We start from the raw sequence: 16,276 nt of genomic DNA, 5'->3' as shown, positions 1-16,276 counted from the left end.
TGATGTAAATTATACCAAAGTAGGTGGTAGGCTGGAGCTGGCCTTAGTCTCATCTGACTAGTCATTGGTAGTAACCTATCTAAAGAGACAAAAGAGAAACTCTTCTCTTCAGGTTAAGCTTGTTGCTCCTTTAGATGGAGAAAACGCCTCTTCTCCCTAAAATGGGGAAAGGAGTTAAGCCTTTTTGGGGGTACTGTGAAGAGTCAGAGTTTTCCCCAGTGAGTCGACTCTTATTATGGTTCAGATGATTCCAGATAAAAGTTATCTACATTCTATTGAGTGAAATGAATTTATTTCTGTAGCCAATTTGCCTCCAACTAGGTTTGTTTATCTCCCAACCTATAGGTATATGTACTTATAAGTGCTATGGATTTCCTCGCTGGGAAACCCAACGGGAGCCTTAGACAACCAGTATTGGCTTTTAAAAATTCTGCAGTTTCATTAGTCACTCTTGCCTGTACAAACACAAATCCATGTAGAGAATGATTTTGTCCATTGGACGAATACCATTTATATGCAAGAAAAATGTCTGCTGCACCACTTCAAAGAGTAGGTCTTTATTCCATAGGGTGAAATTCACCCCTGTGCAGACCAGGACAATGACCTGTGCACCATTTATGTCGCATTTAAACCCTCAAAACTGGACCTCAGTGGAATTTAAGTTCAGCACCTGGCTATGTTTCGTCCATTGTGCATATTATTATCCCATAACCACAGTAAAATAATTCAGTTTGATTGCCCTATCAAGCTTTTATTGCCTCACATAAATGCCAGTTTTATTTATGGGCTAAGGTTTTTTGTTTGTTCATTTTAATATGCTACATAGAAACCTGACTATTTGATTAATGTGAGTTAATCTTTATGTACAAAATTCCATCGTCATGAGTGGATTGTTTCTCTTTTACAACTTGGAAAGTGGCTTCTTTAGATTTTTTCCCTGCTCCAAATAGGGATATCTGTTTTCTGAATACATAGGTTCCAGGGGATCTCTGCAAGGGAGTGTGATCGGACTGAAACTGGGCACACCAATCGAGAGTCTACTGTTTTGAAGTATGTTAAATGCAAAAGATATTCCATCCCTTGGACAGAGTAAATGATTTGATGCAGACACCTTAGATGCAGACACCAGACTGATGGATGGTCACATGTATATTCACATCTAAACTGTAACATTAAAGTCACAAACTGAACAATAAGTCATCCAGAATGCCAAATCATTTGTTGAGGCTCCCTAAAGGACATGTTTTCCAAAATCCTATTAAAATTGCATTGTGGCTTAGGAAATATGTAATACTGTTCTCACATTGCTAATGGAAGATCACAAGAACTTGCACCCATGTTTCTCACACCAGTACTCAAAAATTACCAGAGATTTACCCTTGAGCAGGAAAACCTCAGAACCAGATGACTTGCCCTTATCCCTTGCAAATGATGTCTTCAGCAAGAAGTTAAATAAGGCAGTGGACCTGCACATGGTGGGCTAGATTCTGAAGTGGTGTAAATTGTAAAGTACACTACATATTGCTAAATAGGTGTCATTTACACACTGATGGGGCATGAGGATGGGATTGTAATAGGGGAAAAAGCCAACAGGAAAGTTTAAAGCAACACAGCGGGTCCTTTTATCACTTTCTTACACCCTTCTGTTGGTTGCTTTTCCGGTTCAGCTCTTGCTAATATGTAAATTACACTCTTATTTGTACTGTTTTAGAGATGTATAATTGTCACCATTATTTGTCACCTCTTCATTTGACAAGGTGTTTCACAGGAAAATTCTGTTCCGATATTACAGTTTTTTGGCATATGTAGATACACATAAAATCCTAGATGCAGATATGGAACTAACTATGAGTTGAACTCTAATCATGTGCCAGGGAATTATCAGTATGAAAAATCCTCCCACAGTCCTCCTAGAACCAGAACAGCAACATCTGGGTCCAGGGAGCAAGCAGAGGATAATTTTAAAAAATATCCACTGGTCTTTTCCAGCATGGCAATCCATAAACAACAAATGGTATTTTGTGAATCCACCACACAGAAGAATTTCATCTTAGGTGATGATTATGTCTTCTTTTAATTGCCTCTGCTTTAAAGAGTGCCATTGCAATGGAATGAATGTTTCAGAAGTTTGTTTTGCTTTGAGAATACAAACAGTCATGCTTATTATTGCTGTAGGGTTTTTTGTTTGTTTGTTACTTGTTGATAGGTGCCCATTCTTTCATTGTATTCAATCATTTCCAGATACTGTTTTCCATGAATTTGTTTGACTGATGGATAATTCTTCATGTTTACACAGTGCATCAGACTGGATAGTTACTCCTGTGAGAGGTGGCTGATATCATGCACGCTAAGCTATTTGCATTAGGAATCAAATCATGCTTTCACTCCCATAACTCCATACCTAATAAAAATCACATCAGCTCTGTAGCGAGTCTGAATGCTCAGCAGTCTCACTGCAGTGTGTCTGGTGCGTAGCCTTCCAGCATGAGTCCTTATTTTTAATGTGTTGTCCACATGATGAATTATATGCAAAATAGAGGTGGGGAAATGGTATCATATATATGCAGATTATATAGGGACTTGCTTGCTAGTCATGTGACAGTTAAGTATCTTTCCATTGTTAATGCCTCATTTTAGATGCTTAATTTGACTGTTAGTGTAATATCAGAGCCCAAAAGCAACTATTATTTCATTTTTCCAGTTTTGTAAAAATTTCTTCTGTGTATATTTTAAAAAATGTATTAGATGTGAATGCCTTCAGGGTCTCCTTGTGGATAACTTAAAAAGCCTTTGTATGTTAAATGAAAAATCAGTAGACAAGTTCTCCAGGTTGTGGACTTCGGTTTTTGAGTATTAACGGAAAAGTGAAGGGTGCTTATATTATTAAAATCAGAAAATGTAGTTATTGTCTATGTACAATCACCATTTTTCAGCAAGAGATTCCAACAGGATTTTTCTGTTTCATTCTCTCACCACTTCAGACTTAATGGTTCAGCTGCTTGTTTTCCAGGTAGTGAGACCAATTCAAAAGCAATCTCAGACATCTTTCAAGTATTTTCAGTTTGGTTTTATCACTTCCCAAGTTCTATCATTTGTCTCCAACAGTGGCAAGTGAAAGCCATGAAAGTCAACAGAAACATCAGTGCTATTTTCTTTCTTACACTCATAGCTAATTTCTGGATTGGGGATATAATGAAAACGCTGAGTTAAGTATATATTTTATAAAATTTGTATCTACTCAATTGCTGGCATTTTGGTTTAGCTGCAGTAGTGACAATCACAATTGCTTTAAAATTAATTAGACAATTTAAGTTGAAATTTAACTCTGAGTATGGTAGAGAGAGATAAGCTTGTGAATAGGAGCATAAAGCATTAATTTTGTGGTTCTCCAACTGATGTCAGTGAAGCTGGCATTTCCTGTTTATTTTGTGGCTTTGAGCATAAGATTTTAGTCCTTCAAAGTGTGAACAGTACACAAATAAGTGGCTTCCTTGGCTTCTCATGAAAGGATCAAGAATCTCTTGGACTGTTTACTTATTAAATAACTAAACTCAGACTTTCTGAAAATAGAGGTGTTTGTGAAATGTCTGTTCTCTAGTTCCAGGGTAAGACTCTAGTTCCAGGGAGATTGGGTTCATTTGGTTATTAGTCTTTTCTTTTCTTTTAAATTTTCAGCCAGAGTACATGTGACAAAAGTATTGTTCTCATGTTCCCCTGTTGCTGTTCCAGTGTTGGAGCATCAGGAAAATGCAAAATAAAAGGGGTAGCTTTAAACAGAAGCTGCCCCATTTTAATTTTCAATTTACAGTTCTCCATTCCAGCATTATGTAGGTTATTTTCATTTTTGCCTCTAAATGATGTTTCAGCAAGGAAAGAACAAGTCATCCATAAAGAACTGACAGAGAGGCAAATACGAAAACAGCTGGCTACCAAACCATAGTGGTAAATTCTTTTTAATTGGGATTTTGGACTACTTCAGAGCAAGTATCTACTGGTTCAGTTGCAACTTCTGTTTGCCCTAGGGTTTATTTCCTTTTGTTAACCTATCCTTTGAGTGATTCACAACTAGATTTCAGCATGAATGGATGGGCATGTATCAGTAACATCGTGAGGTGAGAATAAAGGGGTAAATTAGATGCTGGATAGAAAAGTCTCTCGAGTAAGTGACAATGGGAAGCTTTAAATGGAAATTTACAAGTGTGATTGGTCAATTGTAGAACCTCTGATATTCCACTTGAGTCCCACTTAGCTTTTGCATACCCCTCATACTACCCCTCAAGAGGGCTAAATTTCATCAAACGTGTAAAAGCAATGTGGGTGACGATATTGAAAACAGAACTTCCAGGTTCCCAACAATGAGGTCTGTTCCTCTCAGAGACTCTTCTTCAGTTTAAATAGTTGAAGCCCCATTGCTTGAGTGATTTTAAAACTGGATTGAACAACATTACAGAATATATTGTAAGAAGCAATTCTTCACTAAACGGCAGGAAAATAGACAAACTAACCTAAAAGGTCTTTTCCGTTTCACTTTCATCTGCACTGAACCTTATGTCAGTCTTATAAAAGTGAAATAATTGTTCTGGGTGCAAAGACCCAAACTAAGGAATATGTCCAGTTAACTAATCTGGTATAATATATACAGTTTACAGATAAGTAAAAGTAAAAATATTTTGGGGGCCGGCATGGATATTGTAAAAGAAACATTGAAATCATTCTCACAGTGCACAGCTGCAATAAAATGGGAAAACTACCACCTGGTACTAGCATAGTTTTCGAATACAAATTGGAAATGTATATTGAATGTATTCTGTTTAACCATTGCACTCTAGTGGATGGGATCAGAACTTGCTCGACTGTGTGTCATGCTCATATTGCTAATTGCAGAGGCCTTCATCTTGTAGTCTGATCTCTGTGGATGTAAGGATCCATCTGAACAGATCCAACTGCAGGTTTTGGGGTCTGAGTTAGTACTTGGGATCAAATGGCAGGGGCTGGTACTTTTTGAAAAAGAGGATCTAAGTCTATTCCCACTGTTGCAATGTTGTTCTGATTGGCCATGGTGTAAAGCACCATGACAGCCATGAAGTTCATAGGTGGTAATAGATTTGTGAACTACAAAATACTTTTAGATTTCAACTGCAATGCTGCATATGTGGTATTGGCCACTGTACCAAAGAAAAAATATGACTGCTGTAAAGGAAGTATAGACTATCAAACATGATACCAATTCTTGATAATCTAACATGAGGGAAAAGTTTAGTTGACCTTCTTTTCTTTAGTAAAGGGGAGATTTGAAATTGTCTTAATAAAAACTATTAAAATTAATGAAGAGATGGATAGACAGTTGATTGCGATAAATCATTCGTACTTGTGATGACTTAGATAGCTAAGGATCTTAATGTAAATATTAGAAAATGACGGGTCAATATGCAGGGCCAGCTCCAGGGGTTTTGCCACCCCAAGCAGCCCAAAAAAAAAAAAAAAAAAAAAGGCACGATCGCGATCTGCGGCATTTCAGCGGGAGGTCCTTCGCTCCGAGCGGGAGTGAGGGACCCTCCGCCAAATCGCCGCCGAATACCTGAAAGTGCCGCCCTGCTCTGGAGTTGCCGCACCAAGCACCTGCTTGATAAGCTGATGCCTGGAGCTGGTCCTGTCAATATGGATTCAAAGTGAGCCATTGCATTCAATAAACAGAATATGAAAAATAGGAAAGAAAATTGACAGGATTAGCTCATATAACTTCAAGAGACACCTTAGGTTTGCTTCTGGAGAAAAAGTGAATTGAAGGATTTAATTTTTGAAAAAAGAAGGAAGGTGCCATTCAGATCAACCAGATCTGATTGATGCCTTGATAGCCTTTTCCTGTTACTAAAGTGTTTCACATACTTAGGGGTATTTATTCTGGAAGGCTGGTCTTAATGAAGAGTGTGAGTCAATAGTGAAACATGAAATATTATCATGTTCATAAACTGTGCCTCTTCATTTTTTTCTGACTTAGATAATAACATATAAAATATACGTTTGCAATTCAGATGGGGGCAATGCAATGCCATGGAGGAAAGACCAGATCTCCAGAGACATCATGAGCAAAAGAGTGGGATGAAATAAGTATATGATACAGTAGAATGTCATGGCTTAGAATATTTTTTTTCAGTCTCTAACAAGGCCGTATTGTTTGCAGGAGATGTGTTAATTGTGTTTACAACTGCATGGTTGTTAATTTAGGTATATTAAACTCAATATTGAGTTAAGAAAAAAATAGCAGTTTGCACTACACAAATGTTGACACTGGGAGTAGAATGTTTGCAACTTCAGTAGAAAAGGTATGTTTAGAAAAAAAATATAATTTTTGGAAAGCAGCCTTTTTTCTTGTAACTGACTTTTGAACCTCAGAGGAAGGGTGACCAGATGTCCCAATAAAATCGGGACTGTCCTGTTTTTGTGGAGTACGGTCGGGACGCCATTTGTCCCAATATTTTGTTTCCTGGTCTTCGGCGGCAATTCGTTGGAGAGTCCTTCAGTCATGGACGGTCTTCGGCGGTATTTCAGCAGTGGGTGCATCTGTCTTTGGTGGCATGGTTTATTACCCACTACTGAAATACCACTAAAGAGTGTCGGTGACTGAAGGGCTCTCTGCCGGGTTGATGCCCAACTCCCGGACAGGTGAGTGTAATTTAAAAAAAAAACAAAAACACCCCCCATTGCGGCGGTCCCGATATTTTCCCCTTAACATCTGGTCACTCTACTCAAAGGAGGGAAAAGCATCTTTTCAACCCATGCTGTTCTTTTTTGGAAACACCTTTTTCTACAGTCACGTCAGTCTAAAAACAATGACCAGACTTGGAATTGTAAAGGTTCAGCTTTCACGTTCAATTCTGCACCGGTACAGATTGTCAAGGATTCTGCTACCTTTACTTTATTTATCAGAGAAAAACAGCTAACAAAGCAGAGATTAAGTATCAGAGGGGTAGCCCTGTTAGTCTGGATCTGTAAAAAGCGACAAAGAATCCTGTGGCACCTTATAGACTAACAGACGTATTGGAGCATAAGCTTTCATGGGTGAATACGAAGTGTCTTCCCCTCTGATACAGGACTCTTTGTTGCTTAAAGCAGAGGTTGTCATATTCCATCTTAGATTCCTAAATTCTGCTCATATCACATTTGTATTTTTAATTCCTAATGAACAGCTTATCATTTTACTAATGTGAACAATCAGGCCCAAATTTTCAAAAGCATGTGATCAGATTTTGTCTGGGACCAACAGTAAATACATAATACTGATGCATAAGCACAAATATAGAATTTGCACACACAAAACAGCCTTTGCTTTACTGCACAAACGTGGTGTATGTGTAACCCACACACCTGGGTGTGGTGTTGTGTCCCATCTAGTGGCACTGGGACCACTTAAAGAGACAGAGTTAATTGAGTAGGCTCTACAGCAGAGGTTGACAATCTTTCAGAAGTGGTGTGCTGAGTCTTCATATATTCACTCTGATTTAAGGTTTCGCGTGCCAGTAATACATTTTAATGTTTTTAGAAGGTCTCTTTCTATAAGTTTATAATATATAACTGAACTATTGTTGTATGTAAAGTAAATAAGGTTTTTAAAATGTTTAAGAAGCTTCTTTTAAAATTAAATTAAAATGCAGAGCCCCCCCGGAGCAGTGGCCAGGACCCAGGCAGTGTGAGTGCCACTGGAAATCAGCTTGGGTTCCGCCTTCGGTACGCATGCCATAGGTTGCCTACCCCTGCTCTACAGCCTTAGCTCATGTAGTAGAGACTCGTGCATTCAGCACCAGAGGGCCTAGGTTTGATCCTGGCAGCCAGGGTCTGTTGGTGTTACCAGCAGGGCTCGTCTGGGATTTCAACTGGGAAAACTCTAAAGCTTGGAATGAGCTTCCTCAACTAGGGGAAGTATGTAACCCACACACCTTCTGGGTGTGGTGTTGTGTTGTCCCATCTAATGGTACTGAGACCACTTAGAGAGAGTTAAATGAGGCTGATTAACAGCCAGTTGGCTTTTAGGTCATGTGGTAGAGGCTCATGCTTTACGCTCCAGAAGTCCCAGGTTCAATCCCACCCGCTAGCAACTGGGGTCTGTAGGTGTTACATACGCTCCTGTAAATTTAGATCCTGGTGCCCAAAGTCATGTATTCTGTCTAGATGGAAGGGCATCTGGGTCAAATTTCAGTGGTGGCGTTATCAGGCAACTGGAGCGATGCTCCAGCAGCAGTCGTATTGATACAGTTTGGGACCACAGCTTAAAATGGTCAGGCCATGCCCCTCCGCACCATCTCCCAAGTGCTGGATCCTGTGGAACTTACAGCAAGTGCAAAAACCTTGGTGGGGTATGGGGAGGGCTTTTGCCTTCCCACCAGCCTCCTCTAATTGGTACCACTGCCTCTAACCTGAGTGTAGTTGTCAGTGGTAATTCCCCCACACTCCTTTTTTTCCTCATCTCTCTATCTTCCTCCCCATCTTTATCTACTTGTTTCTTATCCTCTCTCTTTTCCATCACATCATACTATCCATCTATCTTCACTGCTTTTTAGCTCCCTGTCCTGTGTCCTTTTCTCTGTTTTCATCTTGTTCTTTTCTGTAGTTGATTTGCATCCCTCTACACTCTTATGCAGTGTGAGTCTGGCAAAGATCACCTCATCCCTTAACACTTGCTGGCAGTGCCACTGCAAGGGAGCACTCACTAGGGAAATACCTAATTTTAGTTCAAGTGTGGCTTGTGGGGTCAGTGGACAATTAGAACCAAGGCACAAATTGAGACTAAAACAATGTCAGTATTTGATGCTCATTGCAAATATGACAGTATCAGATTTTATATTTTCATGCCTCTTGTAAATGTTGAAAGCATTGTTTTATACTTGATGTTTGAGAATCACTGCTAGGACGAATTCCATTTCTAATTATATTTCTTACATTTGACCAGGGTTCTCAAACTTGGGGTTGGGACCCCTCAGGGAGACGCAAGGTTATTATATGGGGGGGTTGTGAGCTGTCAGCCTCCACCCTAAACCCCGCTTTGCCTCCAGCATTATAATGGTGTTAAATATATTAAAAAGTGCTATTAATTTATAAGGGGAGTGGGGGTGTTGCACTCAGAGGCTTGCTACGTGAAAGGGGTCACCAGTACAAAAGTTTGAGAACCACTGCATTTGACAGTCAATAACTGCACTATGAAATTAAGTCATTTCTGGTCCTGTTAACTTTTCACTGTTAGCCATCACTTCATATATCTCTGTGGAACCATATATGTAGAGGGACAACATCTTTGTTGTCCAATTTACTATGATCCAGATTGTGAAACCCTTACTTATGTTGATGAGCATTTACTTATGTGAGTAGTTCCACTGACTTCAAGGCAATAGCTTATGTGAGCAGGTGCTCTCCCCCGAGTATGACTTACAGAATTGGGCCTTAATATTGCTTCTAAGCTGTGTGTATATATTTTTGTAGAAGAATGGTTGGAAGGGATCAATGCTGAAAGTTGAAACAGTCATACTTTAGTGCATATTTGTCTAATGCAGTCAATGTTTATTTTTACACAGGGAATAAATCACAAGATAGTGGGATTGCAGAGATGGAGGAACTTCCAGTCCCACACAATATCAAAATAAGTAACATCACATGTGATTCTTTCAAGATTTCATGGGACATGGATTCTAAATCCAAGGACCGTATTACTCACTATTTTATTGATCTAAACAAGAAAGAGAACAAGAATTCCAACAAATTTAAACACAAGGTAATTTTTTTAAAAATAGCAAACAATGGAAATGTGTGATCTTAAAATAAATAAATGTGAATGTTGTGACAATCCTTCTGACTGCCCTGGAAAGCCAGATGCTGAATTCACTAGAAAGCTGGGATTTTTAATATAGCTGATTTAAAAAATTTCCAGCAGAATATTTGTGGGAAAACTTTTTTAAAAGAAATTGAAATGAAACATTTTGATGATGATAGAATATTCTGTGTAATTTGTATTATATTATAAATTCAAGTTTAAAAGTCAAATCAATAAAAAACATTTCAGTTTTATAGAAATTAAATGTTTTGAGTCAAAATAATTTTTTGAAAATTTCATTTTGCAGGAATATTGAAATTCTTTATTTTCATTCTACTTGAGACCTAAAACAAATTTTGAACCAGCAGAATTTCCTGCAGAACAGCAGTTCTGGTTCCCCTACTGCTCTTATTTTTTGTTATACAGTTTGTGCATTGTGCACCTTTGTGTATCCATGATGCCCTCACAACAGCAATATGTGTCTTCCTGACACAAGACTTGGTAATGGGAATTAACTTGTAGGAGGGTTTCCATCAGTCCTTCTCCACCTCTTAATGCTTGTTCAGAATGTCTTAGCACACTTGCTCATACACTTCAGCAGCTATGACTCGAATATTTGCTTTCCATCTTTTCCATTAGTTCTCTGTACAGTGGTACATTGAATTTGTTTGCACTCATGATCCTGTATGCCTCAACTCAAGCAAAACTTCTATTGACTTATAGTATTTTAAAGTGCTATTAGAAAGGTAGCGGGATGGAAGTCAAGGGAGGACAACCTTATCAAAGGCACAATCACCTGCTGGGTTAAAATATGTCGGCAGGGTCCATAAAAGATGAGTGGTATCAGAGCACAAATACCCAATGGAACAAGATCAAATCATGATATCTTTACTGTTACTAACACTTGTACCAGTTAGGGCTTATAAACTAATCAGGAAATGTTTCTGCTAACCTTTTTACCACCAAAGGTATTTTTTACCGTGACTATGGTTATCTTTATATTTATAACCCCTCCTCTCCTCATTTTTCCTGTCCTATTCCTTTGATTCTATGAGGATAGTTGGAAATAATGTTTTGTGTACTGTAACCGGCGTCACTCACCCCCGCGGCGCCTCCTGCTGGTTGTCCTGGGAATTACCTCAAATTCCAGCTCGCCGCGCCCTCTGCAGGCTGGTGATCCGCCTTTCGGCTACTGGCCCCGTGTCCCTCCCTGGACCCCGGTGCCCCTTTTATGTGGGGTTCTGCCCCCTGGCAGTAATCCCTTCCTCTTTCTTAGGGGTTTCCTCTCCCTGGGAACCCCCCACCCTCTATCCCCACTTTGCCTCAGTGTCTTGGCAATTGCCCAGTCATTAGCTAGCCCCACGCCCTGGGGCAGACTGCAGTATTAGCCTCTCATCATCAGCAAAGGGGGTTGGACCTGCTCCCTTGGCCTACCCCTGGATTGCACCCTGCAATGCCCAGGACCTCTTAGCCTTCTGCTAGGCTGCAGCCTGGGGCTTTCCAGGCAGGAGCTCCCCAGCTTCTCTGCCTTTCCCCAGCCCTGCTTCACCCTAGGTACCTTATTTGGTTCCCTGCAGCCAAATAAATTAGAACAGAATTTCTTGTTGTTTATCTTGCTTTTGCATTGGTAGCCTTTGAAGTTAAATTCCCATTTTATGCTGAAAGACTAAACATACTTTTCTTCTAATAAAATGCTTTATCAGGTGGATTCTTGATTCTGGGTATCTCTTAATTCATGTTTTTTCCTTTAAATACAAATTAATTTAAATGTGTTGATGTAAAAGCTATGACTGTCCAGAAAGGATCAGTAGCAAATTAGTGTACCTCTTACTTCAACATTTAAATCAGTTTATAAACTGTTTATAGATACAAGTAATGTAATAAGGATAGGCCATTCTTTTTTTTTTTTTCCTCAGCAATTGCCTAGCTCCTCACTGAGGTAAACTACTTGGTCAAAAGGAAATGGATACCTGCTTTTGTAAAACTGCATGGGGTGATGGTGTCAATTAAAATGATGGTTAAATAGGAACTGTTTTAATCTTGTTGCATGTAACTTGAAATATGTTGATGCTAATTTGGTTAATGAATAGGTAAAAGCTGGATTTTTTCTGTTCAGATGGATTGAAATAAGTACCGTAGATGGGTTTTAGGGGAGAACTCCAAGGACCATTATTTTAATAGCTTAATAATAGTACATGTCAAAGGATGTGTTTCATGTAATCTGTCTTTAGTGCTAAGAACAGTTTTAAGCCACCTGCCATATCTACAAATAAGTTTGTTTGAGCAAAGTGTTTAAGTACTCTGCTAAACAGGAATTGAGGATTACTCAGTGTGTTCAATATATTGACACATACAAAGCCTCCCATATATTATTAGTTGTAATAGTTTATACTTATAGCCCTTTTTCATTAGAGTATCTCAAAGCATTTAACCCAAGTGAGTAACTTATTATCCCCATTTTACAGGTGAAGCAGCTCAGGCACAGAGAGATTGACTGAGCCTTAGTCTACACTTAAAATTTAGAGTGATCTAGCTAACATTCACATCCCTGAGTGTCGTAATTAAGGTGACCTAGCTCCTGGTGTAGGTGGGGCTAGGTTGACTGAAGAATTCTTCTGTCAGCATAGCTGTTGCTGTGTTGCTGCAGTTCCTGTAGAGTGGGCATACCCTAAGTGACTTGCTCAGAGTAAAGCAGTGAGTAGCAGGGCTAGGAACACAACTCAGTTCTCTTGACTTTATCTGCTCTCCCCACTGATCTATCCTGCCTTTGAGGCGGAAGGTCTTGACTCCCAGAAAGCCATAACAACATATGCAAATAATAGTTTATATTTTGAATAAAGTTTTGTTTTTGTTGTGTAGATGATCATGTAGCCCGAGTGACAGACTATACTCACCACAACGGTGCCTCCTGCTGGCTGTCATAGGGATTAGCTCTGCCAGCTGGTGCGCCCTCTCCAGGTGGTGCCTCTCCCATTGTCTCCTCCACCTGCAGCCCTGCCTCAGTCCAAGTACCACAGCTCTTCATGACTTCCCCCCCACCCTAAGCCCTTTTCGGAATATGGCCCTGTGAACATGGGCGAAGGACTCAGGAGGAGCAGCAGTTTCCCCTTCAAAGCCCCACTTCTCTCTGTCCAGCTGTGCGGCTGCCTGGTGCTCCTCCTGAGTCCTCCAGCCACGCTCCTGCCACCTGCACTGCCCACCTGCTCTCCTTAACTCTTCACTGTCCCATCCTGCTCATCTGTTGCTGTAGGCTGAGCAGTGCCATTATGATGAGGGATCTGTGGAAGCCTTTACAACTTGTGACCAGGGACATCTTAAGTCTTTATTTGCAGAGTTTGCTCATAGAGTCAAGAACTCTGAAATATGTGACTGGTTTTGTATGTCAATGGCTGTGATTCCTTACCCACGCTGCACCGTTGACCTGGATTCTGCATAATGTTGTCCATTTATTAAAAAAGACGGTCACCCTATTTACAGTGGCGACATGCCCATGCTAAATCTCACAGTCTGACACTAACTTACAATTGAAGTGTCCCACATTGGGGGGGAATCAGCCCCAAAATCATAGAAGTAACTGGCCTAGGAGCTTTCTCAGGCATCAGTTTAAGAGACTGGGCAATTGAGTCTTTGACAAAAAGCTTTTTTCCCTCAACAAGTTGTTAATAAAATAAGTAATAAGGGGGGGAAAAAATCAAGAGTTTTTAAATGAAATCTCTTCTCTCAGCTAATTAGTTTTCACTTTCTTGTTGTGTCACATTCCTGCTAGTTTTTCCATTTCCAAATAGTCCTCTTACACAAAGAGGAAAGCCAAAACCTGTTATTTCTAATATAAAAACAAACAGAAAAGAAACCTTTTTTCTTAAGTAAAAAAAATTGTTTCAGACGATGTTTATGGATCATGCAAAAGCAAAATCTTGCTGTTTTTTTTTTAAATTTCTAGCTAGCTGGCAGTTGTGCTTGGATGAAGCTAGGTTATTTTAAAATGTCCACTGTTCATATGACAGCAGCCACTTTAAGATGCTGTGGCTCCCATCTGCCACCCATCCCGTGTGCAGGGAATTCCTTCCACATTCCATCCCATTTCACCTCCAACTCCCACATCACACTAGTGCAGGGAATCCATCACCACTGTCTCTTGCTTTGATTCCCTCCTGCCATAACATCAGTGTAAACCAGTCCTCCAACCAGTGTAAACCAAATGGATCCGTTTTCACCATTTGACCTTGATACGATGAATCCCTCATTCACAGCCATCCCCGGTGAAAGCAACCACTCTGCTCATTTCCTTAGGCAGCGGTTCTTTCCCAGCAGCTTCTCAAATGCAGATTCTCTCCCCCTCAGTCTCTGATCCCACAGTGACAGTCAGCCTTTGTAGCTTTTAATCAATGAATACTGACCATCTCTATTTGCTATTCTGATTAATGGAAAAATTGTGGATACATCACAGCTCTTTTTTTATTTGGTGCTCTGGTAATACAAATAATACTAATTCTGAAATTACCTGCCTGTTCCCAGGCATGCTGTTGTATCTAATACCATTCAGCTTGCTTACACACAAATGGAGAATAGAAGATTACAATTAAGTTAATCAGTATTGCCTGTTTTATTATTATTGCAAAGTTTGTTCCCAAGATCAAGGCTGTTACCATCTTCTACAGGATTTTGAAGGATGCAGAAATCAGCCATGTTTCCTGCATAGTACTGGCAATGAAACATTGTATACCATCTACTCCCTTGTGGCGAGATCTTAGCTGCAGTCCTTGATGTTGTGGAGTTCAAGCATTTCAGCATCTTGTGAGCTTTGCTAGCTGCAAAAGAGAGCCTCCATCTTTGTTATCAGCACAATGTAGTTTGAAGCTCTGCCACAGCAAAACAACAGTAGGGGAAAAATAGAAACCAGAAGGCTATAGTGATAAACTCAAAGCTTACAGCCCAAATTCCGCATAAAGCCATGTATTTGCCTTTCCTGTGTGCTATTTTTAAACAGGCTTGTTGTGATGCATTTAACACATGCAGCACTGGTTTTTGAAACATTTAAGCATCACTGTCTTTATCTTGTGCTGAGCTGTGTGAAAGGCTGGTCTTCCCTCATGCTGGTGTAAATCAGACAGTATGCCAGTGAAGTTAAAAGCTGTGAGAGGAGACTTCTTTAAGCTTATGTTTTAACAGCCTTACCATTTCTTTAGTAAAATAGTGTATCACACTCAAATTATGGTCTTTACCCCATGAGCTTGCATTTTTAAGTACAAATTGATGTCCTTGATCTATAGTGTATATGCTATGTTGCAGGTAATAATATTAGTCTATATTCACATAGATCCAATATTAAAAGAATGCCCTTAGCTAAAGGCTAAATCTCACTCCCCTTTCTAGTGTGTGTGTGTCATCCTATTAACTTCAATGTGGTACTTGAGTGAGAAAAGTTAGCAGAATTTGGGCCTAAGGGGTTTAAAATAAGGTTATTGAACTTCATCCCCCCCCCCAATTAATTTATATGACTTTCTGAATATAGTTTTGCTCAACTAACTGATCATACTTTTTTGTTCCTTTAGGATGTACCCACTAAACTGGTTGCAAAAGCTGTTCCTCTCCCTATGACTGTTCGTGGACACTGGTTCTTGAGCCCAAGAACGGAATATACAGTAGCAGTGCAGACAGCATCAAAGCAAGTTGATGGGGATTACGTTGTTTCTGAGTGGAGTGAAATCATAGAGTTTTGTACAGGAGGTAAGATTGCTGGGAAGAGATACAGCACATAGGGAGAGAAAGAAAACAAACATGCTATATGAAAGGGATTAGTTTCTGTCTGTCAGCTATTGCGACACAGAATAATGGTCAGTAGTCAGTACCTGTCACATCTGGAAGTGGAAGAGTTGGTTTAGGCGGCTTATTTTCTGTTAAAAAATGTATAAACAAACTGTGGCTGCTCCTTTGTTGGTGCCTTGTTGGGAGGGAGCCACAGAGACACCCAGCATGCCCCATCCTCACACACTGTCCTCCTGGTGTACCCGCATACAAATCAGTTGGTGCACAGACCATGAGCAGTTGTCCAAACTTTGGACCTGGTGGCACTCTGGGTGCTTGGTGAACCAAACTGAAGCAGGGCCATCCTTGCATCAGTCTTTAGCCTCAAGCAGCTGTGAAGCTTCCTGAAAGCGCTCCAGGTGCTTCTGTTCAGCATGCTGCACCCAGCACCCTACGGCCCGTAGGCAGGCTGCCTGTGGAAAGTCTCAGAGCACCACCATCTCCACCCCACCCTGTCCTGTGCTCCAGAGAGCATACATTTGGCTCCTAATTTACTTACACACAGCTTCATTGGGATGAAATTCACCCCAGTACACAGAGTCTGCCTGTATGAAAGTCCTGTACTGCTCATTAAGAGATTTAGTGAGTCCTTGTTTGTGCTAACTGCACTGGAGTGAGTTAAACCCTATATTAGTTGGGTTGTTTCAAAGCCCTAGTACTTCCTCTGTGGTG

At 40.1% G+C, this 16,276-nt stretch overlaps 1 protein-coding gene across 2 annotated transcripts in view; it reads left to right on the top strand.

Annotated features, from left to right (window-relative positions):
- PHYHIPL (phytanoyl-CoA 2-hydroxylase interacting protein like) overlaps positions 1-16,276 on the top strand; it is a 90,729-nt gene that overhangs the window by 63,647 nt on the left and 10,806 nt on the right. For both annotated transcript variants that reach the window (XM_030569832.1, XM_030569833.1), the window contains 2 exons: positions 9,564-9,760; positions 15,352-15,526. In XM_030569832.1, coding sequence (XP_030425692.1) covers positions 9,564-9,760; positions 15,352-15,526 — 372 coding nt within the window. The remainder of the gene's footprint in view (positions 1-9,563; positions 9,761-15,351; positions 15,527-16,276) is intronic.

This window comes from Gopherus evgoodei, chromosome 7 (assembly GCF_007399415.2).
Source record: "Gopherus evgoodei ecotype Sinaloan lineage chromosome 7, rGopEvg1_v1.p, whole genome shotgun sequence".
NCBI lineage: Eukaryota > Metazoa > Chordata > Testudines > Testudinidae > Gopherus > Gopherus evgoodei.
Note: the sequence above shows the minus strand (reverse complement) of the source record. Positions and strands in the feature narration are given on the sequence as shown.